We start from the raw sequence: 24,122 nt of genomic DNA, 5'->3' as shown, positions 1-24,122 counted from the left end.
ATAATTCCCAACCAAGTTGACAATCCTCTTCATCGTCAAGTTGAAATGTGTCAAACATTTTGTTCATTTGATCAACAAAGCTCACATCATGTAACAGAGAATTATTAAATTTCCAATAACCCTCTCCTCTAACGACATCAGAGAGTTTAATATGAATACTACAGCCTCTATGATCCGACGTCGCAACAGAGATTATGTCACAATCAACAATCTTTTCAAACACACTAAACTACTAAAAACGTAGTCAAGTCTTCTTGCAGCAAATGGAACATTTTTTGACCATGTAAATTCTTTTCTATCTAACTTATGCATTCTCCATACATCGTATAAATCACATTCATTCACCAGGTCATTAAATTGTTTCACAACAACATTTGAATGGTTCTCTCCACTTATTATGTCGAGCTCATTGCTCATGACACAATTAAAATCACCACACAACACTATATCACCATCTTCCTTTTTTAACATGTCTGATACATCTGTAAAAAAAGTCATTTTCTCTCTAGACTCGTTGGGTGCATATACATTTGCGATAATCAAACATTGGTTATCACCACCAATCTTCACAGCAAGAATGCGCTTCGTTTCACACACGATCTTTACATAATCACATACAAACCCTTTTTTCAATAATATAACCTGTCCCGAGCTATGCACGGTACTTTCGCTGTAAAACAGATCACCTCTCTCCTCCATTCTTCACTGACATCTTTAGTAATATGCGACTCTTGCAAACATATGACATCATACTTTTTGCTTCTGAAAAACGTAAACAAACTTTTCCTTTTTCTTTTGGTTCTTAATCCTCGAGTATTCAGCGAGAACAATTTCATGTTACAAGCCATTGTCAGTGTCTAGTATCAGTGTCAGCTCTTGTTACACAGCACGTGCGCTAGTTGGCACTCGCATCAAGCCGTGCGTGTTTCTCCACGCCTTCTGTTGTTGGGGAAACCCCCTCTGTCTCTTGGCGTGTCCGCTTGGGGGTATTTGACCGAGTGCGAGAGTCAAAATCGAGTTGTGTTTGTTTCTTGCTGTTCCTGTCTTTTGTTAATTGTCTACCTCTTTCTACGAGTGCTGATTTTCCCTGCTTCTGTTTTGGTTTGTGTTTTGCAGAGGAGTGCATGTTTGTGTTTTGGCTTTGGGGTTGCTTATCTGTCTGAGCTGAGTTGCGCCGCCCTTGTGAGGGGGTGTTGTCTGTGGAAGCTTGTGATTCTTTGCTGATGTCTGTTGTCTGGGTGTCTTCCCACTCGTCCTCTTCCGTCTCTCCACCACCCCTTGCGTCATCGGCACGGGAGTCCTGCACGGGGCCGCTCCACGGGGGATAACCTGTCAAAGGCCGAACAGAAGCCGAAGGCCGCTCATGACACGTGTGAAGGCAAGTTTTGTCTGTTTTCTAGGTATTGTTTGATTTATGTGGGGATTTAAGGTAAGCTACTGATTCAGCGATGACTAAATTTGTTTCTCGATGCATAAAAAGTCAGGGAGCGATTGATATTTGCCCGTAAATAGCCTTCAAAGCTGAAAATGTCCGCGATCGAGCACCGGAAATGGCTGTTCGATGGGTTTTGCAAGTAGAAATGTGCTTTATTTCACCAAATCAGCTCGTATTTGGTGTGGGTACGGGATTCTAGAGGACGAAGGAGTCATAAGAGGTGCAAAGAAGTGCTATTTGGGAGTAGAATAAATCTTCCGAGACAGTAGACAAGAGAAGGTCATATTTGAGAGATGCGCGTAGGCCGATTGTCTTTCTGACAAGCGAATGATACGGCAGATTTGACCAGAAACCTAGTCTCTAGTTTTTATGAATGAGTTTTTTAATTAAAACAATCACGAGAACTCTCTCGCTTAGCCTAATGGCTGTTCGATGGGTTTCGCAAGTAGAAATGTGCTTTATTTCACCAAATCAGCTCGTATTTGACATCGGTTTGGTATATATATATATTTTCTAATCCTACTGCGAACTGGATAGCAGACGCGGCACGACTGTGAACCCATTTTTTACTTCAAAGTGTGGGGGGATCTTCCCACACTTTGAAGTAAACTCAGTAACTTACTTCAAAGCGTGGGACTTTTGCATCGCCTGTTTGAGCCTGATGATTTTGTCCAAAAAAAATGGCAAAGTCTTTTGGATGAGTGAACAGAAAAAGTGAGCGAGCCAAGAAACATAGTGATGTTTGTTATCAGGCTTTAAGCAATGTCCCATTGTTGAGTGTGACGAAAACTCGTGGTGACGATTTTAAAACATGTTGGGTCACGCATGGTCCAATCTTACATGGTCCAATCTTACATGGTCCAATCTTACATGGTCCAATCTTACATGGTCCAATAATATATATATGGACCATGTAAGATTGGACCATGTAAGATTGGACCATGTAAGATTGGACCATGTAAGATTGGACCATGTAAGATTGGACCATGTAAGATTGGACCATGTAAGGTTGGACCATGTAATATTGGACCATGTAAGATTGGACCATGTAAGATTGGACCATGTAAGATTGGACCATGTAAGGTTGGACCATGTAAGATTGGACCATGTCAGGTTGGACCATGTAAGGTTGGACCATGTAAGGTTGGACCATGTAATATTGGACCATGTAAGATTGGACCATGTAAGGTTGGACCATGTAAGATTGGACCATGTAAGGTTGGACCATGTAAGGTTGGACATGTAAGATTGGACGATGTAAGGTTGGACCATGTAAGGTTGGACCATGTAAGATTGGACCATGTAAGGTTGGACCATGTAAGATTGGACCATGTAAGGTTGGACCATGTAAGGTTGGACCATGTAAGATTGGACCATGTAAGATTGGACCATGTAAGGTTGGACCATGTTATATTGGACCATGTAAGATTGGACCATGTAAGGTTGGACCATGTAAGGTTGGACCATGCAAGGTTGGACCATGTAAGGTTGGACCATGTAAGGTTGGACCATGTAAGATTGGACCATGTAATGTTGGACCATGTAAGGTTGGACCATGTAAGATTGGACCATGCAAGATTGGACCATGTAAGATTGGACCATGTAAGGTTGGACCATGTAAGATTGGACCATGTAAGGTTGGACCATATAAGGTTGGACCATGTAAGATTGGACCATGTAAGATTGGACCATGTAAGATTGGACCATGCGTGACCCAACATGTTTTAAAATCGTCACCACGAGTTTTCGTCACACTCAACAATGGGACATTGCTTAAAAGCCTGATAACAAACATCACTATGTTTCTTGGCTCGCTCACTTTTTCTGTTCACTCATCCAAAAGACTGCCATTTTTTTTGACAAAATCATCAGGCTCAAACAGGCGATGCAAAAGTCCCACGCTTTGAAGTAAGTTACTTCAAAGTGTGGGAAGATCCCCCCACACTTTGAAGTAAAAACTGAGTTTACTTCAAAGTGTGGGGCACATCCCCACACTTTGAAGTAATTTACTTCAAAGTGTGGGATTACTTCAAAGTGTGGTGCAACAGTCGTGCCGCGTTTGCTATCCAGTTCGCGGTGAAATAAAGCACATTTCTACTTGCGAAACCCATCGAACAGCCATTAGGCTAAACGAGAGAGTTCTCGTGATTGTTTTAATTAAAAAAACTCATTCGTAAAAACTAGAGACTAGGTTTCTGGTCAAAACGAATGGTTAATCTGCTGTATCATTCGCTTGTCGGAAAGACAATCGGCCTACGCGCATCTCTCAAATATGACCTTCTCTTGTCTACTGTCTCGGAAGATTTATTCTACTCCCAAATAGCACTTCTTTGCACCTCTTATGACTCCTTCGTCCTCTAGAATCCCGTACCCACACCAAATACGAGCTGATTTGGTGAAATAAAGCACATTTCTACTTGCAAAACCCATCGAACAGCCATTTCCGGTGCTCGATCGCGGACATTTTCAGCTTTGAAGGCTATTTACGGGCAAATATCAATCGCTCCCTGACTTTTTATGCATCGAGAAACAAATTTAGTCATCGCTGAATCAGTAGCTTACCTTAAATCCCCACATAAATCAAACAATACCTAGAAAACAGACAAAACTTGCCTTCACACGTGCCATGAGCGGCCTTCGGCTTCTGTTTGGCCTTTGACAGGTTATCCCCCGTGCGCTCTGTCCACCCTCGTTGGTTGGTTCGGTGGGCGCGCTGATGGGATCCCACACTGACGTGGGATGTGGGCGGTCACACACTGGATCGCCCTGCTTGTGGCCGCTGCCCTTACACGCCCTGCACGTGATAGGGTTGACACATGTCCAAACTCGGTGGCCTGGCTGGAGGCAGCGGCAGCACTGGGGAATCCCCCTTTCTGTTTTGGGTTGCTCTTTGTGGAAGAGCCTTGCTTGGAAACTTCCAACTTTCAGCTGTTTTTCTAGAGGCTTTGCTGGCACATTTATGAACACAAAACGCCTTAGTCACCTGGCTGGCTATAGTGGAAAGGTTACTTTTGGTGGTCACATTAGATATTATGTTTTTTGGAAAGTTCGTTTTATTTGCAGCCACAGTTCGGTAAACGACAAATGGCTAAACCCAACCACCTAAGAATGAGAAGCGTTTTTGTAACATGACCCATATTCTGCAAAAATGCAGCCATGACGCAGGGGGTAGGTTACAAAAAACCGTCATGTACCGCTTGACTGCATACGGATATAAGCAAATTATACCTTAAACGAAAGCTAAAGATTTTTGCCATCAGACAGCAAGTAAAATGCCTAATTCGTATACACAGTTTTATTTTTAACAACATCTGTATAACATGCGGACGACAAAACAGGAAATGCCATTTTCTCAATCGATATGTAGCGGCTCCAGAAATATGAAACCGCAATCAAAAACATCTTGAAAATTGTTTATTCTCACAGCTAGAATTATTTTACATCAACAATTGTTAATTTACCGAGGAAAACAACAGTCACATAAGATACATAATGGATGATTTTGAATCAACTCCAAAAACCGAACCGGGTCGAAGCAAAAAAGAGTTTACACATACACAGGCTTGAAAAAGGATAATTTGGTTCAATCTGTTAGATTTTTACCCATAACGTTAAAGATCAGCTTAATATAAAAGGAAAGTGATCATTGTAAAAGGATTTTGCTATCGCAAAATAATTCAACTTCCGGTTTTACCACATGGCGTCCATAATATTATCAATTTATTACATAGCGTGCATTTGTCAGAAATTATACTAAATGTTAGAAGCGATCTTAAAGTGAAAGTAACGTTTAATAAAAGTATGCGCATTTATTTATTGATTGATATATGACTAAAATAATGGACATGTAATTTAAACGTACAAAACGACATTTTGTACACTACCTCTCTAAAAAAAACGCGACTATGACCGACCGATATGTATGTGTAAATTAGGTCATTGTTAGTGATGAAAACGGGTTTTCTTTAAAAGATAACACGCAAACTGTGAAGTTCAAGCCCATAAATGATTTTAGTACGACTTCTTCAAAACAGGTCTGTTTTTCACTCCACCAGTTTCAGTTTTAATAAAATATATGTATAGCTCTCATTTTCAAAAAAAACGTATCTGCAATTCACTTAACCAAATACACAATGAACCCAGAAGGTATTAGAGTGAGACACTTTACAGTGAAATATGTTATGATTCCCCTTATTTCAAAATATATGCATTTTAATTGGCAGACACGATTCACGTCGTTGGTACGTGTCCTCTGGTGAGGCAACCGTTAGCATTTTTTGTCGTAAAAATTGACATTTTTAAACATAAATCATGGACAAAAAACTAATTCTACAAAAAGTGCAGGTTTTCTTGGTATAGTCAGTTAAAGCATCTTAAAATTCAAGAAATTGTGCAATTACGTGTATGTATTTGAAATGGCAGAAAATATTGAATGAAAGTGATTTTTGACTGATTGAAACCCTACCCCCACTAACAAAATGTGCCCTGAGATTAGGGGTGTTAGTTGAAGATGAATGAATAATGGCTATGGTTTTTCCCTAAAGTATTCAAAACCTAAACATATACATAGGCAAGATGTTCTACATTAACACAATTAACTTTTTAAACATATACATATGCTTAGTACACGATACTTCCGGTTTTTCTACCGGATGACTTATACATTTAGGGGGTAAACACCTTATCGTAGAAAAAGCTTTATTTTCAAAAAGTGCAAGTAATTATTAAAAATCATACATAATATTTATATATTGGAGTTAATTTTCCTTCGAAAGTCATTTGTTTCAAGTGGCAGACAATGTCAGTTGGAGAGTTACATGTACGTAAAGTGTATAACTGTTGTCTGTGATTAGTGCATTGTGTACACATTGGCACCATTTGATCCTAAATGCTAAACGATGTCGTGATCATACCACAGTTTTAGGATAATTTACATCGCATCGATTACTAAATTGATGGTAGAATTTCACTGATAAATTCTATTTCCGGTAGCGTCAGTGCCGTTATCTGAGATAGTAACGTTTTACATGGTTTCACGTTCAGTGGTGAACGTAACGTGTGGTTTAACAAAATTACTTGCACATACAATAGTGAAGTCTGTCTGTGTGTCTTTGTTTGTGTGTTTGTCTATGTCTGTCTGTGTGTTCGTCTGTTTGTCTCTCCCTCTGTCTGTCTATCTCTTTCTCTCTGTGTCTTTGTCTGTCTGTCTGTCTGTCTGTCTGTCTGTCTGTCTGTCTGTCTCTCTCTCTCTCTCTCTCTCTCTCTCTCTCTCTCTCTCTCTCTCTCTCTCTCTCTCTCTCTCTCTCTCTCTCTCTCTCTCTCTCTCTCTCTGCGAGGTAGGTGCACTTAAAGAGAAAGCAATACAGAAAGAAATGCATTTCTCTACCAAGAATGAAGTTTGTCTGTCTGTGTGTTTGTGTGCGTGTTTTTTTGGTTGTGTAAGTGTTTCTCTATAAGCATCTCTACGTCTTTGTTTGCGTACATAAGTGCGTGCGTGCATGTGTGGGGGTTTCTGTGTCGGTTTGTCTCACTGTGTGTATGTCTGTCATTTTGTCGGTATGTTTGTGTGTGTGTGTGTGTGTGTGTGTGTGTGTGTGTGTGTGTGTGTGTGTGTGTGTGTGTGTGCGTGCGTGCGTGCGTGCGTGTGTGTGTGTGTATGCGTGCGTGCGTGTGTGTGTGCGTGTGTGTGTGTGTGTGTGTGTGTGTGTGTGTGATTGCAATTATTCCTCCTTTTTACATTTAGTCAAGTTTTGACTAAATGTTTTAACGTAGAGGGGGGAATCGAGACGAGGGTCGTGGTGTATGTATGTCTGTGTGTCTGTGTGTCTGTGTGTGTGTGTAGAGCGATTCAGACTAAACTACTGGACCGATCTTTATGAAATTTGACATGAGAGTTCCTGGGTATGAAATCCCCAGATGTTTTTTTCATTTTTTCGATAAATGTCTTTTATGACGTCATATCCGGCTTTTCGTGAAAGTTGAGGCGGCACTGTCACGCTCTCATTTTTCAACCAAATTGGTTGAAATTTTGGTCAAGTAATCTTCGACGAAGCCCGGACTTCGGTATTGCATTTCAGCTTGGTGGCTTAAAAATTAATTAATGACTTTGGTCATTAAAAATCTGAAAATTGTAAAAAAAACCATTTTTTTTATAAAACGATCCAAATTTACGTTCATCTTATTTCCCATCATTTTCTGATTCCAAAAACATATACATATGTTATATTTGGATTAAAAACAAGCTCTGAAAATTAAAAATATAAAAATTATTATCAAAATTAAATTGTCCAAATCAATTTAAAAACACTTTCATCTTATTCCTTGTCGGTTCCTGATTCCAAAAACATATAGATATGATATGTTTGGATTAAAAACACGCTCAGAAAGTTAAAACGAAGAGTGGTACAGAAAAGCGTGCTATCCTTCTCAGCGCAAGTACTACCCCGCTCTTCTTGTCAATTTCACTGCCTTTGCCGTGCGCGGTGGACTGACGATGCTACGAATATACGGTCTTGCTGCGTTGCATTGCGTTCAGTTTCATTCTGTGAGTTCGACAGCTACTTGACTAAATGTTGTATTTTCGCCTTGCGCGACTTGTTACATTTAGTCAAGTTTTGACTAAATGTTTTAATGTAGAGGGGGAAATCGAGACGAGGGTCGTGGTGTATGTGCGTGTGTGAGTCTGTGTGTGTGTGTGTGTAGAGCGATTTAGACTAAACTACTGGACCGATCTTTATGAAATTTGACATGAGAGTTCCTCGGTATGATATCCCCAGATGTTTTTTTTCAGTTTTTTGATAAATGTATGTGATGACGTCATATCCGGCTTTTCGTGAAAGTTGAGGCGGCACTGTCACGCTCTCATTTTTCAACCAAATTGGTTGAAATTTTGGTCAAGTAATTTTCGACAAAGCCCGGACTTCGGTATTGCATTTCAGTTTGGTGGCTTAAAAATTAATTAATGACTTTGGTCATTAACAATCTGAAAATTATAAAAACAAATTTTTTTATTATAAAACGATCCAAATTTACGTTCATTGTATTGTCCATCATTTTCTGATTCCAAAAACATATAAATATGTTATATTTGGATTATAAACAAGCTCTAAAAATTAAACATTTAAACATTATTATCAAAATTAAATTTTCGAAATCAATTTAAAAACACTTTCATCTTATTCCTTATCGGTTCCTGATTCCAAAAACATATAGATATGATATGTTTGGATTAAAAACACGCTCAGAAAGTTAAAACGAAGAGAGGTACAGAAAAGCGTGCTATCCTTCTCAGCGCAACTACTACCCCGCTCTTCTTGTCAATTTCACAAAAACAAACAGATAATGACGTCATTTTAAGTGGCACAAACGTGTACATGAATGCCTTGCCTTTCGAATGATTTACAGTTATATAATTTCTGTCAAGCGGTTTAAGTTTTATGTCCGTTTTATGAACCCAACCCTCAAAACAAGAATAGTAACGCCAAAGAAGGAAAACATACACACAAACCAACGTTTTTCTCACCGGTGGTTTGGAATATTGCCCCAAAACTTTCGATTTAGTGTTGTGGTGTTAAAATCTATCAGAAAAAAGTGTTTGCTAACGTGACGCCAAAAAGTAACCAAAACGGTCCTTCGCCGACTGACTACCTCCCTGTCAGAAAGCGCGTCAGTTTTTTTATCTTTGTCTCTTATTTTATCTTGAATGATCTTTGATCGCATAACACAACCAACTCTCAGAAGAGCGGTCTCTACATCTACGCTGGACACAGACAGAGGTAGATCGTCAATCCTGAGCTTGGTCGCTGGAACTTCCACCCCATCGGTGCCCCTGAGCAAAAAACATATTAGCAAGCTGAGAATAGAACAGCAGCAACATTGTATCTTCCATGTTATGACATAATTTCCGTCCAAGTGTGGCATACAAACCTCGTAAGTTTAACTTAAGTGGGTTTGTTTTTTGCGCTCGCTAGAAACACATGCATATACGATTTTTCTTCTCGAGAACTTTTCCTTACTTTAGAAAGCTGTTGAATATATCAGTTGTTCTCTCCACAAGGGCAAACAGATTAAGGGAGCAAACTTTTGTTTCAGACCCAAAACTTCAAAACTGAGATACGTGTACAAGGTTTGTGCATTACAGCGACGAAATGCAAAACTGTTTCGAGAATGCATTTTTGTATCGGTGACTTTATCATCATGAGCAGTGGAAAATTAGGTCGCTGACAGACTGTAGTGTACGTGATCCGATCTCATTTACATGATATACACACGTCTGAAGAGATGGTTTATTTATCACATGGGTGGTCTCTATAATGCATTTAGGTTAAAACTTGTTTAATCTCGCTGGATACAAGCCCTGTTTTCACAGCCAGGCCATACAGCCAAGCTTGTTCAAAGCCACTCTGTTGTTTCTCTTCCTGCAGTGGTACCAACCAACGTGGCCATCCACAAGCCAGCCAGGCAGAGTTCAGATTATCAATATAGTGGCAATTTTTTGGCGGCCAACGACGGTAGTTTCGGCAACACCCACAATCATGGACAGTGTATTCACACCTGGTGGGCTTCTGGCGTGAGAAGCTGGTGGCAGGTGGACCTGGAAGCATCCTATGACATCTGTTCCGTCACCATCACCAGTAGGAAATGGTGTTGCGGTGAGTTTATCAACTTCTTCTTATTCGGTGAACTGGTTGGTTAAGTCACTCACTCACTCACTCACTCACTTACTTACTCACTCACTCACTCATTCACTCACTTACTCACTTACTCACTCACTCACTCACTTACTCACTTACTCACTCACTCACTCACTTACTCACTCACTCATTCACTCTCTCACTCACGTACTCACTCACTCACTCACTCATTCACTTTCTCACTCACTCACTCACTCACTCACTCACTCACTCACTCACCCACTCACACACTTACTCGCTCACTCACTCACTCACTCACTCACTCACTCACTCACTCACTTACTCACTCACTATCTTACTCACTCACTCACTCACTCACTCACTCACTCACTCACTCACTCACTCACTCACTCACTCACTCACTCACTCACTCACTTACTTACTCACTCACTCACTCATTCACTCACTTACTCACTTACTCACCCACTCACTCACTTACTAAGTCCTAACTAACTAAGTTTGTTTGTTTGTTTGTTTGTTTGCTTAACGCCCAGCCGACCACGAAGGGCCATATCAGGGCGGTGCTGCTTTGACATATAACGTGCGCCACACACAAGACAGAAGTCGCAGCACAGGCTTCATGTCTCACCCAGTCACATTATTCTGACACCAGACCAACCAGTCCTAGCACTAACCCCATAATGCCAGACGCCAGGCGGAGCAGCCACTAGATTGCCAATTTTAAAGTCTTAGGTATGACCCGGCCGGGGTTCGAACCCACGACCTCCCGATCACGGGGCGGACGCCTTACCACTAGGCCAACCGTGCCGGTTTAACTAACTAAGTAAATTGACTAATTAAATAACTAACAAACGAACGACTTACCAACTGACAAACCACCCAACTGACTAACTGACTAACTAACTAACTAACTAACTAACTTACTTACTAACTAACCAAACAACCACCCAACCAACCAACCGACCAACCAACCAACTAACTAACTAACCAACCAACTAACTTATATTGAATCAAACTTTGCCACGGGACATTACAGGCCAGTTACTAATGATAATAATAATAATTGTCAGTAAGTACTGGTGTCACATGACTGATGTGAACCAGTTGATTGGCTAATGGCGATGCGCTAAAACTGTTAGCGCACTCTTGGAGTGCGCTAACTTTTCCACAGAGCGTATTCTTACGCCCTTTGCCTAAGCAAGACTGTGCTCTCATCCTCAGAATTAATTATTGACATGTAGCTTATATTCTCCACAATACCAAATGACCATAAATTACCTGCTTCTCAATTAAAGCAGAAGTGGGGTTTTTTTCTGACAGATTGCATGTGCCTGTGCCACAGTGCGGCTGCCAGTGATCTAAAAATAGAAGCCGCTGTGTTTCATCTAATTTTCGCCGACTTGCATAGATTCTTCTCATATGCCGTGTTAGTGGCATGTAGCTTATCATCCACATTACCAAATGATGAGTTAGTATAAAATTCCCACCCGCTAGCAGAAAACACAAGTGTTATTCCGATAACGTACCAGCTAGACCAGTTTGGAAGACTGACTCGATCGACTCTGTCATACGTAGCACTGACACGCTAATGGTTTTCGAATTATTATTTCAAGGCAAGAACAATCGTAATCGAAAACGTGTAGGGTTCAGAACGTTCTTACCATATATAAGACTTATCGTTACCAGCCTGCCTCGTAAGTGCAGACTCAGTGCAGACTGCATGCAGTGGTTTGATTGCCCTAGCAGACGACATAAACCCCGCTCAGCAAATTAACATGTTGGGCAAATGTGAACGAAAAAACGATGGGGATATAATACGTGTAGGGTTCAGAGCATTCTTACCGTTCATATGTAGTACCAGACTCCCAGATGAGTGAAGATACCACACGAGAAACATGCCACATTTATTTTGGAAATGTGCTTTCCGTCGACCGTGGCAAGGGGCAAAACTCTGCACAGTCAATCTGTCGAAGCTCGATGAAGGTTCAAGGTTTCGAAACCAAGAGCACAGTCCTTTCTCCGAGTTTAAATGAGGTCTCTATGAAAGATCATCACTTTTTAGCTTAACGCTACACTGGAATTTACCAACAGAAATTAAAACAAGAGTTTGCGTGTGACGAAAGCACGACACACTTGAGACAGCCCACACAAAAGTAGATCCAGTGACACAAACCTGACCACACAGTTACGCCTGTCCAAATGCGCTTTGCAAAATGTGCGTTTTGAATCTTCTTTTTTCTCTGGCGGTACTGACAATATCGTTATTGAAACAATCCCAGTGCACTAAGGGATTTATAGAGCAAATCTCGAAAATAATTATTGAACTCAGCGCTATGCGCTTCGTTCAATAATGAATTTTCTCGATTTGCTCTATAAATCCCTTAGTGCACTGGGATTTCTCAATAACTTAAAGAAAAAGTCCAAGGTTTTTAAGTATCTCCAAAAACTTGAAAATCGAATGCCAAATGTTACAAACATCTCTGGAAAAATATTTAAAAAATTGAAAAAAAATTGTTGTTGTTGTAGTTGAAGATTTAGTGTTGCGGGGCTAACCAAGACAAGTCGCCTGGGGTCAAGTAGTGGTCACGTGGTTTTCGGTGCACTGTGACGTCGGTGCACTGTGACGTCACAAGTTATTGTGTTGATTCTACCACTAGTACCAGCTTGATTTTCACGCAGAAAAGTCACCACCGTATGCCCGAAAAGAATGCCTCGGTGGAGAGCAGCCGCAAACTGCAACAACTCGTCAATGTCCCCAGGCATTTCATAGCACACTTTCCCTCATAAAACTCTGAGTCTCTTGTGGAAATGGAAGAGATGTGTGCAGCACAAGCGTGCAGATTTCAAAGTGTCGGGCACTTTCTGGACACAGATTTCGCCATTTTTCTGCAGCACAAAAGTTGGCGTTTCATCCCTGAAACAAATGTTTTGACCCCTGGCAGTGTCTTCCCTTCATAAAAGTCCAGAGAGGGCAGTATTACGACGAGCCATCGAAACTCCGAGGCGACATACGAACAGCGGATTATCTCACAAGAAGGAATGCGTTGAAGGTCAGAGTACATGCTTTCATTTTCATGCATACGTAAACATTGTTTTGCTGCGCAGCGAATACGAATTGGTGCAGAACAGTGTGTCTGGGTCCAGCTGATATTCGCTGGAGTACAGATGCGCCACAGGCTAGATCTACAGAGTTACAGAACGGTCTGAGCTGAGCTAAGAGTAAGAGTAACAAGTCGCGTAAGGCGAAAATACAATATTTAGTCAAGTAGCTGCCATTTTTCAGCAAGACCGTATACTCGTAGCATCGTCAGTCCACCGCTCATGGCAAAGGCAGTGAAATTGACAAGAAGAGCGGGGTAGTAGTTGCGCTAAGAAGGATAGCACGCTTTTCTGTACCTCTCTTTGTTTTAACTTTCTGAGCGTGTTTTTAATCCAAACATATCATATCTATATGTTTTTTGAATCAGGAACCGACAAGGAATAAGATGAAAGTGTTTTTAAATTGATTTGGACAATTTAATTTTGATAATAATTTTTATATATTTAATTTTCAGAGCTTGTTTTTAATCCGAATATAACATATTTATATGTTTTTGGAATCAGCAAATGATGGAGAATAAGATAAACGTAAATTTGGATCGTTTTATAAATTTTAATTTTTTTTTACAATTTTCAGATTTTTAATGACCAAAGTCATTAATTAATTTTTAAGCCACCAAGCTGAAATGCAATACCGAACCCCGGGCTTCGTCGAAGATTACTTGACCAAAATTTCAACCAATTTGGTTGAAAAATGAGGGCGTGACTGTGCCGCCTCAACTTTCACGAAAAGCCGGATATGACGTCATCAAAGACATTTATCAAAAAAATGAAAAAAACGTTCGGGGATTTCATACCCAGGAACTCTCATGTTAAATTTCATAAAGATCGGTCCAGTAGTTTAGTCTGAATCGCTCTACACACACACACACACACAGACACACGCACATACACCATACCCTCGTTTCGATTCCCCCTCGATGTTAAAATATTTAGTCAAAACTTGACTAAATATAAAAAGTAGTCAGGGTTGTGGACACGTAAGACAATGCGTGTGTCACGTTATCTATTCTATTCAGTCGCAAACTATCCCCTGATATCAATTCATGAAATTGGCAGCGTTTGCTGGAATCATGGTTTAATGCTATTTTTACCAGATCTAAACTTTTGGTGGATGTGCAACCGGTAAGGTAAACAGACACCTGTATGCTGGAGACAAGAAGATTACGAATTGTGCAGGGAATTAATCTTTCTGCATTGACTGAGAGACGCAAAACCAGTCTAATTGCTACAACATGGATACACATCCAGACGACTTCCAGAGGGTGTCTAAATGTTCAGTGTACTGTATAGATCAGAAGCATACTTTCGAATTGATTTATACTCACACTCATTTTCTCTCTTCTTTTACTTCCAGACCTTTCATCATCACTCACGGCCACTGGTCAGAACAGGTCACTAGACACTGACACCGTGACCATTCCAGATTTCCCGGTTCTCCGTGATCACAACGCAACTGTTCACCAGTCCTGTTCCTACCGTCCAGAATCACCACAGGAGAAAACCAACGTGCCATTCATCGTAAGATTTTTGTTTTGTTTTGAAAATTAGTGCCTTATTGAATATTCTAGCTTTGCAAAAAACGAGAAAGTGTCTTTGACAGATACCATCCAAATAATACATTATGAAAACAAGTACAAGTTCATTTCTACTCATGTTAATCGTTTATGCTTTCTGTGCTGAGCGACATATGGATTGAATTTCTTTCGTAACTCACCTCCCGTCAACATGCAAAACTATATCTGGCGAAGTAGTTTCAAATAAAGTTAGTATGCTTCCGAATAAAAAATATAAACAAGTCGCGTAAGGCGAAATTACTACATTTAGTCAAGCTGTGGAACTCACAGAATGAAACTGAACGTAGTCCGCCGCTAGTGCAAAAGGCAGTGAAAGTGACGAGCCTGTTTGGCGCGGTGAGCGTGTTTTTAATCCAAACATATCATATCTATATGTTTTTGGAATCAGGAACCGACAAGGAATAAGATGAAATAGTTTTTAAAACGATTTCGGAAATTTAATTTTGATCATAATTTTTATATTTTTAATTTTCAGAGCTTGTTTTTAATCCAAATATAACATATGTATATGTTTTTTGGAATCAGAAAATGACGAAGAATAAGATGAAATTGTTTTTGGATCGTTTAATAAAAAAATAATTTTAATTACAAGTTTCCGATTTTTAATGACCAAACTCACTCATTAGTTTTTAAGCCACCAAGCTGAAATGCAATACCAAACCCCGGGCTTCGTCGAAAATTGCTTTGCCAAAATTTCAATCAATTTGATTGAAAAATGAGGGTGTGACAGTGCCGCCTCAACTTTTACAAAAAGCCAGATATGACGTCATCAAAGGTATTTATCAAAAAACTGAAAAAAACGTCCGGGGATATCATACCCAGGAACTCTCATGTCAAATTTCATAAAGATCGGCCCAGTAGTTTAGTCTGAATCGCTCTACACACACAGACAGACAGACAGACAGACAGACAGACAGACACACATACACCACGACCCTCGTCTCGATTCCCCCCTCTATGTTAAAACATTTAGTCAAAACTTGACTAAATGTAAAAAGGGTATTTTCTGAAATTTTTAATTATAGACCAAAACAAAACATTCACGAGTATGTTGCTGACCTGATGGTCTTTATGGTAGACAGCAAGAGTTGCATGTTCAAGAAGTTTAAGCAGTACATTTGAAAGAGCAAGGTAATTTAAGGTGGTATAATGTTAATGGTAGGTTCCACTGTAAGGCGACATGGAGGGTATCTTTGACGGACTCATTCAACATTCATACCCATGCACATCACCTCAAACACATAAGCTTTGTTCTTGAGTCAAATTTATTGGCTTCATAAATATTGTGAATTTGTGTCCGTTTGCAGATTGGCTTATCTATGAATTTTTTCGAAAATATCTTGCGATCTACGTACGCATAATGTAACACGTGAAGAAGAACATAAAAAGTTCGTCAAAAGGAATCTAATTTGCATTTCAACCCATTTGCCTTCCTTACTGTTAATTTTTTCTTCATAAAGACTACTTGAAATAAACAAAATGTTTAACCATTTCAAGGCCTCTGAACACGTTTAAAAAAAATGCAGGTCTTTGCTCACTATATCAGATCTGCCAAGGCTCAGTTTACACAGGAAAAATCATCTGTCGACTTGAACACATACCAATAATCAACAGCCTCACTGCTTCTTGGAGCTGGATTTTGTGTGTGGAATGAATTACACATGTGGCGTTTTAGAATATAATTCATAGAAGATGTACATTCGTGCAGAAAGGCTTTAATTTAATAATTAGGTCTTCGTGATGTTCTCTTAAAATAACTAACATGTGTTCCCTTTACCGGGCCTCTGAACGAGTTTTGTGAATATGCAGGTTAAACTCGTGCTTTTTCTGTGTTATCAGTGTATTTCTCATCCAGGCATGGATGCGTCCTCTTAAATGGACAGCCCTTCCCGTGTAAACGATTGGGTTCAAAATCTCAAATCTTACCAGGCTTTTACATGGGATATGGCCATCCTTCCGTTTTGAAAAATACCAGAACTGAACACTCTGTATGGGTACTCTCTTTGCGAATTTAGAATTGTATGAATTAATTTCTTTAACGCCACACGTGTAAAACATTCCCTAAGAAAATCCAGCTCCAAAAACCAGTCAGGATGTTTATTCCTGGTATATGTTCAAGTCAAGAGATTTTTTTTCTATGTAAAAGTCTTCGCAGATCTGTGTAGTGAGCAATCCTGTTTTGAAAAAGGACGTGCCTTTAAGCCTGTATAGACGGTTTGATTGTTGAGAGATACCTGGTGGCAATGACCGCACGGGTGGCAAGAGGAAGTAATGCACAGATGACAACAAACCGACCTGCATTTAAAAAAAAAAGTTAGGAGGCCTTGATAGGGGGAAACATTTTGTTAATTTCCAGAATCTTTATGAAGAAATAATGAACGAGAAGAAAGTCTGGCCTTGAAGTAAATGCAAATTAAACTATGTATACTTTTGACAAACTTTTTCTGTTCTTATTCACATGTTAAAATGTGTGCAGAGATCGTTAGTTACTTCCAAACAACCATGTTTCAGGCAACAGGCAAACGGACAATACTGGACACAGGCTATGCTGACCGGCTCATGGACTGACTACCTGATGCAGGAGTAGACCAACAGTGGAAAAAGTCTGGAACAAAATGTTGCAGAATGTGAACCATGTACCGGACCACGTGACAACCCAGTATCATCTTCAAACCATGCAGGAATCTGTTCAACACAGTCACACGATTTGTAAAAGTTACAAGTATATTTCAGCCTTCTGTAGCTCAGGGAGTTTGAACCCCACTCTTCATCCGTTTGGGAAAGTATTTCTGATTGTTTTGACCGCACAGGTTGGTAATGGTACTATATAATGAATTTTCTCGATTTGCTCTATAAATCCCTTAGTGCACTGGGATTTCTCAATAACTTAAATAATAATAATAATAATAATAATAATAATAATAATAATAATAATAATTGAGCATTTATATAGTGCAACATCATAACTTTACAATTATGCTCTTTGCGCTTGACACATTTAAAATTAAAACACAGTGTAAAGGATTGATTCTTTTAGCTCATTAGAACACGCGAGTGCCGAGACTACTAGATAATCACGTCACGCGGGTCCGAGATTACCGAGACTATCTACGTCAGAAAGATGTACGTCATTTCTTTCAGCCACAATTCTTTCTTTTATTGTAGACTTCGAAGGAAAAGAAATGTCGTGTCTGATCTAATTATTTCAACTTGTATATAGTTCTTAGCGACGAATTGTTTATACAACCAAGTGTTTGTACATCGCTAAGCAACTACGTAGATACAGAAACGCCGGAAGTAGAAGAACAGGCCGTTAAGATCAACAGACCAGGCAAGGCGGAGAGCTCCAGATTCTCACAATTAACCAGACGTTATTAACGCTGCAGAGAAGGAAGCCGTAACCCCAGAGGGAGAACCGTTTCGCCGTCTTGGAGGGTTCGTACACGGGAAGACGAATCAGGCAAGACACCATCGACAGAGCTGCGTTCTAGAAGAGTCATTTACGTCATCGTCATCATCAAGTTCATCGTCGTCATGGTTCCTGTAAACATGGGTCATCATCAAGAATCGCAAGTTTTCTACAGACTGTGATCATCTGCTGTGAAAGGATCCATCGTCGTCATCAAAGGAAGTACTCGTTATATTTGTTTCATCACCTCCAAATATCTAAAGAACTTTTATCGTCGTCCTTGGGATTGTAATGACAATGAGCCACGTTTCCGGAAAATGATCGATTTCAAATCAATGAACAATAACTATAATTATATTGTTGTGAAGTGAAGAACTGAATCTAAGATATTAAATCATAACCTGAGTCAACTTTGTATAAGGTTGGGAAGCAATTAAAGAAATTATAATTCATGCTGTTGATTTCTGTTCTAAATTTCCTTGGACAAATTCAACCGATAGCTGAATTGTAATTGTAGTAAAAATATGGGATTTTAGTCTTAAGAAAGAAAAATCCGCATAACACACAGTTATACAAGCATTTACATCTACATTCATAGTCAACAACGTTTAATTAAAAGCATACACCACCAAACATACATTACAAAAGATTCTTCCACTAACTGAGTAATAAAAACATGAATAAAATAGGTAGTAAAAAACAAGGAAATACCAGCTGAATACCCTTAATCAAACAGAACATGTTATCAACAATGCTGAAAACAGTCCTAGATGTTTATATACATTATCACTAAAACAACAAATACACTACATGTAGCCTACTGATGGACTGAGAAAACAAAATCAGGGGTTGTATTTCTTGAAGAGGTGCGTTTTAAGTGCTCGTTTGGTTTAAGCGTGTTTATTCAAATTCTCATACACACGTTTCAAACAATAACAACATTAAGAACGTTAACAAGCAGATTGCTTATGGACACGTTCTTGAAATTATAATCAATACACATTCAGATAGCAAAACATGGCGAACAAGTGATAGCTTCAACACTTATCTTGATAATCTTTAATTATATTTTATACAAATAGGGTAAAGAGAGAGACAGGGAGAGAGAGAGAGAGAGAGAGAGAGAGAGAGAGAGAGAGAGAGAGAGAGAGAGAGAGAGAGAGGGAGAGAGAGAGAGAGGGAGAGAGAGAATGCCTGGCTACATCAATTGCACAGTTAATATAATATCAGCCGAAGCGATTAGTTAACATAACATAGTCTTGTACAACAGAGAATATTTTCGTGTTCAAAGATATAGTTAAATCAGTATTTCCAAACAAGAGTGTTTTGCAGTCTAGAACGTGTGTTGGCAGACTATTGAATAAAATGGTTCTATGTTCTTTAAATTTTGGACAGTGTAACAAGAAATGTTCAGAATCTTCCGGGCATGCTCCACACGTACATTCTAAATTATCAGAGAGGTGTCGGTTAACTAAATCTTGTTGCAAATCGCTCATGTTTAATCTCAACCTGCTGTGAAGTACCTGTCCCTGGCGGTTGCCTAAATAATAATACGGTGGAACAACAACATCTCCATCGGTCAAATACCTTTTAAATTCACCAACTGACTGCGTTTGTTGTATATTTTCTGGAAGATTATTCCACAAAGCTGTCGTTGAAGGAAAAAATGAAGATTTATATAACTCACTTCTGCACAATGGAAACTTACGTTCAAGAGGGCGTCGTCTGTGGTAAGGATTTACATCGGAAACCAGGACCGGCAGTTTGGAATATAAATATTCTGGGGTTAAACGATTTACAATTTTATAATACAGCAAAAGTTTATGACGACGTCGCCTTTCTTTCAGGGGCACAAAACCCGATTCGTTATACAGTTTTTGGTGGCTTGTGCCACGTACTGCACCTACAATGATTCGGATTGCATCGAGATGCAATGTCTCCAACTCGTCTGCCAAACACTGTGTACAGTTATCCCAGATAACGTCCGCATAATCAAACAATGGTAACATAAAGGATTTATATATAACTTCAAGTGATTTTCTGTTTAAACGATGCTTGAATAAACCAAAACACGCAATTGACTTTCTACATTTAGCAATTAGACTTTTTATGTGGGAATCCCATTTACAATTACCTTGTAGAATGACGCCAAGGTGCTTGTGATTTTCAACATCAACTAAGTGTGCATCTTCGAAATACAATGGTGGAAGTAAAACATTTTGTTGCCTACAAATGTCCAACAATTCTGTCTTTTGACAATTAAAAGTGACTTTCCATTTAGAAGCCCATGTGCGAATTTTATCCAAATCAGAATTCAAAATCTCTGCTCGTACATCATCGTTATCTAAACTTAAATACATACTCGTATCGTCTGCAAAGAGTTTCAACACTGATTCAAGACCAACACCAATATCGTTAATATAAATGAGAAATAAAAGAGGTCCTAAGACAGAACCCTGAGGGACACCAGCAGAAGGGGTAGCATAACTTGATTTGGTTCCTTTCAGTACTACTGCTTGCCTGCGATCGCTCAAGTAATGTTCAAACCAAACAAGCAAGGGACCTCTTATACCTATCGCCTCAAGCTTGTGGAGCAGACCGCGATGCCAGACTTTATCAAAAGCTTTGGATACATCAAAAAATATTGCCTGTGACATAATGTTTTTATCAAGTGCAACACAAAAATCATCATATATACTCAATAGTTGATAAACAGTCGAATCACCAGCAATAAAACCAGATTGGCAGTGTGTAATCAAATCATAATTTTTCAAATAACCAAACACACGGATTTGTATACATTTTTCAAGCACCTTCCCAATACAACTCAGCAAAGAGATTGGACGGTAGTTGGAGCAAGCACTCCTATCGCCTTTCTTAAAAATGGGCGTAATGTGAGCAGTTTTCCAGACAACTGGAAAAACACCCTCAGACAAGGATCTGTTAAAGAGAACTGTAAGCGGTGAAATGATAACAGGTAATCCATCTACAAGCAATTTATTATGTATTCCGTCAGGGCCCACGGCCTTGGATAAATTTAAATTCCTTAACACTTGGACAACTTCAGCTTCTGTTAATTCAAAAGTCGATAAAGATGTATTACACCAATTTGCCTCGGGCAGGGGATCGTCTGGATTTTCAACTTTAGACTGGCTTTCAAAATAATTATTAAACAAAATCGTTTTTTCACAAATGTTATCAATAATTTTTCCATTATCTTCTAGCGGTGGAATTTCGTTACATGCAACACCTTTTTTCTTCAAAAAGGAATTAACAAGTTGCCACCAATTTTTGCTTCCGAAGTTCTGTTTACAATTTATCCTCTCATCAAGTTCTAGAAAATAATCTCTTTTTCTTTTACGAATTTCATCTGTATACTGATTTCTAGTCAGGCGGAATAATGCCCACTGCTCAGGTGTATTTAAGCGCTTAGCAACTTGATGTATACAATTTTTTGCGTTTCGTAATTGTAAAATATGTTCAGTCATCCATGGGGCATCATCTTCACGTACTGTTATTATCTTAACAGGCATACATGTTTTGGCAACACGGAATAAATGTTCAGAAAACAAGGCAGCAGCTTCGTCAATGGACGCATTTAAAACTGTGTTCAAAAGATCAATTTTGTTCAATTCAAACAAAAATGTATCAACATCTAACTTGGCATAATTATATATAGTCCTTTTGAACTGACCTTTTTTTAATCTCTGTGACGTTAATTTTACACATGGCACAGAATGGTCACTACAAATGGGAGGTAACACTACAACTTCACTGATTAAGTTTATACTCGTGGTCAGGATCAGATCGATGCATGAGGATTTAGTTTCTGTAATACGTGTGGGTTCAGTAACGAGCTGGTGCAGATTGTTTTTTTGTATTAAATTAAGAAAGTGGGGAGATGGATTATTAAAAAAATCTTCGTTAAAGTCTCCAAGAATTAGAAATTTATGTGGTGTTCTCATTACTTGCTTTACAGATTCGTCAACCAAGTGCCAATAATCAATCCGAGAGTCTGGTGGTCGGTAAAATGAACCAACCAGCACAGTTTCTTGCAATAATTTAGTTTCTACCCAGACTGCTTCAAGGCCTGGAATTAACAAATCAGGCCTTGGTTTGCAAATAAAATCGTTTTTCACGTAAACAGCTACCCCTCCATATCCATCTGGCCTATCAAGACGCACTGGGGGATGAAATCCTTTGAGGCATAAACTGTCGTTTGATATCGAGTCACACAACCAAGTTTCTGACAAAGTCACAATATCGTGCTCTTTAACTTCACATTGTAAAATATCAATCTTGTTTCGCAGACTACGTACATTTATATGCAAAATAGAGGTATCTTTAACATGCTCTCTACCAGGCGGGCCTGGGTTTGGGTGGACATCTCCTGACAATAAAACCATCAGCAAAATGACAAAAACATGTGTCACAAAACTATGCAGGAATACAATGTTCCAAAGCATATGCCCGTAACGCTTACTTCCAATTGGTTGACTAAAATAGGAAGGTTGCGATTTTGAGTCGGGTATGGGGTTTAAGGGTGTGGAGTTGAAACATTCAATATTTTTCTCGTAGTACACACACAAGAAATGTGCATGGAAAAAGATGAAGAGAGCTGTTCGAAAACCATTTTGTCCGTGAAAAACTAAAAACATATATACCAGGACGGTGTCAAAATCAAGAAAAAACAATTTTTGCGAGCACCTGGCCGATATTGCGTAAAAACAACCAACCCTGGATCTGAAATTAACGATGTCTAAAGGCATTCAAAATTTAGGTTACAACTTCTTTGAAGAAGAAGAACCAGGGCTGGGCATCGGTAGCTAGGCATGGGACAAGCATCAGTGAACGGGTCTCTCTCTCTAAAAGGGAATAACAGTGGTTAAGGAGCGAAAAACAGGGGAAAGCTATAGCGAAAAGCAGGTAAACAAAGAGGTCATAAACGTTTTTATACAAAGTAGGAAAACAAAATGAATGAACATGACACAATTTTGACATGGTCCTGTCAAAATCGCTGACGCGGCTGTCGGAAAAAGTTGACAAAATGAACGGAGATGAAATGGTCCTGAGTGTATACAACATGAAACAGATGACGAGGAAAGAAAACAACTGTTTTTAGTCATTTGAAGCAACAACAAGAACAACACTTACTAAGAAATAACGTTTCAAGCATCCAGCACACGAAGCAGTTTTACATGTAAGTCGATGTCGCGTAGTTTGGTCGTGACCCATCAATACACTTATACATCCACACAAGTACACCTACCAAAAACACACACACACACACACACACACACACATACACACACACACACACACACACACACACACACACACACACACACACACACGTCTTCAATGTAAGGCAGCAGAGTCGTGAAACAAAGATCAGAAAAATATTCAAGCATGCAAGTGTCAAAATAATGCTCGCACACAGCAAAACACTAGCTCGACGCATTACGCTGGTCAGTTTCATTTATAGCACTCCCACACACACACACACACACACACACACACACACACACACACACACAGAGAGAGAGAGAGAGAGAGAGAGACAAACAGAAGACAGACACACACACACACACACACACACACACACACATACACACACACACACACACACACACACGCGGGAAGAAAATATATCAGGACGCCAGATAACAGTGAAGTGCACAGCCTAGGGAGACATCGGCCAACATCACCATGTTCGACAATAATTAAACCAGTGTCAATTAAGCAATGCAACGGTTACAGGAAACATGAACTGAGGACAGGCTTCTCTGTCCGCGGGTCAACGAGGCACTCGACAAAACACAGCGCTGGGCTTGGCTTTGCGCTGCACAGTCAATGTTCTATTATAGTGTTCGTTCACAGCATTGTTTGTTTCGTCTTGCGTTGGCACATGAACTTAGTATTGTCTCATAAATCGTCACTGCGATGGT

The 24,122-nt window shown here is 39.5% G+C and overlaps 1 protein-coding gene across 1 annotated transcript in view; it reads left to right on the top strand.

Moving 5' to 3' along the window:
• Positions 1-24,122, top strand: part of LOC138979253 (fucolectin-3-like) — a 37,239-nt gene that overhangs the window by 3,520 nt on the left and 9,597 nt on the right. The window contains exon 2 of the mRNA XM_070352014.1: positions 9,859-10,086. Within this exon, the coding sequence (XP_070208115.1) occupies positions 9,859-10,086 (228 nt within the window). The remainder of the gene's footprint in view (positions 1-9,858; positions 10,087-24,122) is intronic.

Source organism: Littorina saxatilis, linkage group LG10 (assembly GCF_037325665.1).
Source record: "Littorina saxatilis isolate snail1 linkage group LG10, US_GU_Lsax_2.0, whole genome shotgun sequence".
In the NCBI taxonomy this organism is placed as follows: Eukaryota; Metazoa; Mollusca; class Gastropoda; order Littorinimorpha; family Littorinidae; genus Littorina; species Littorina saxatilis.
Note: the sequence above shows the minus strand (reverse complement) of the source record. Positions and strands in the feature narration are given on the sequence as shown.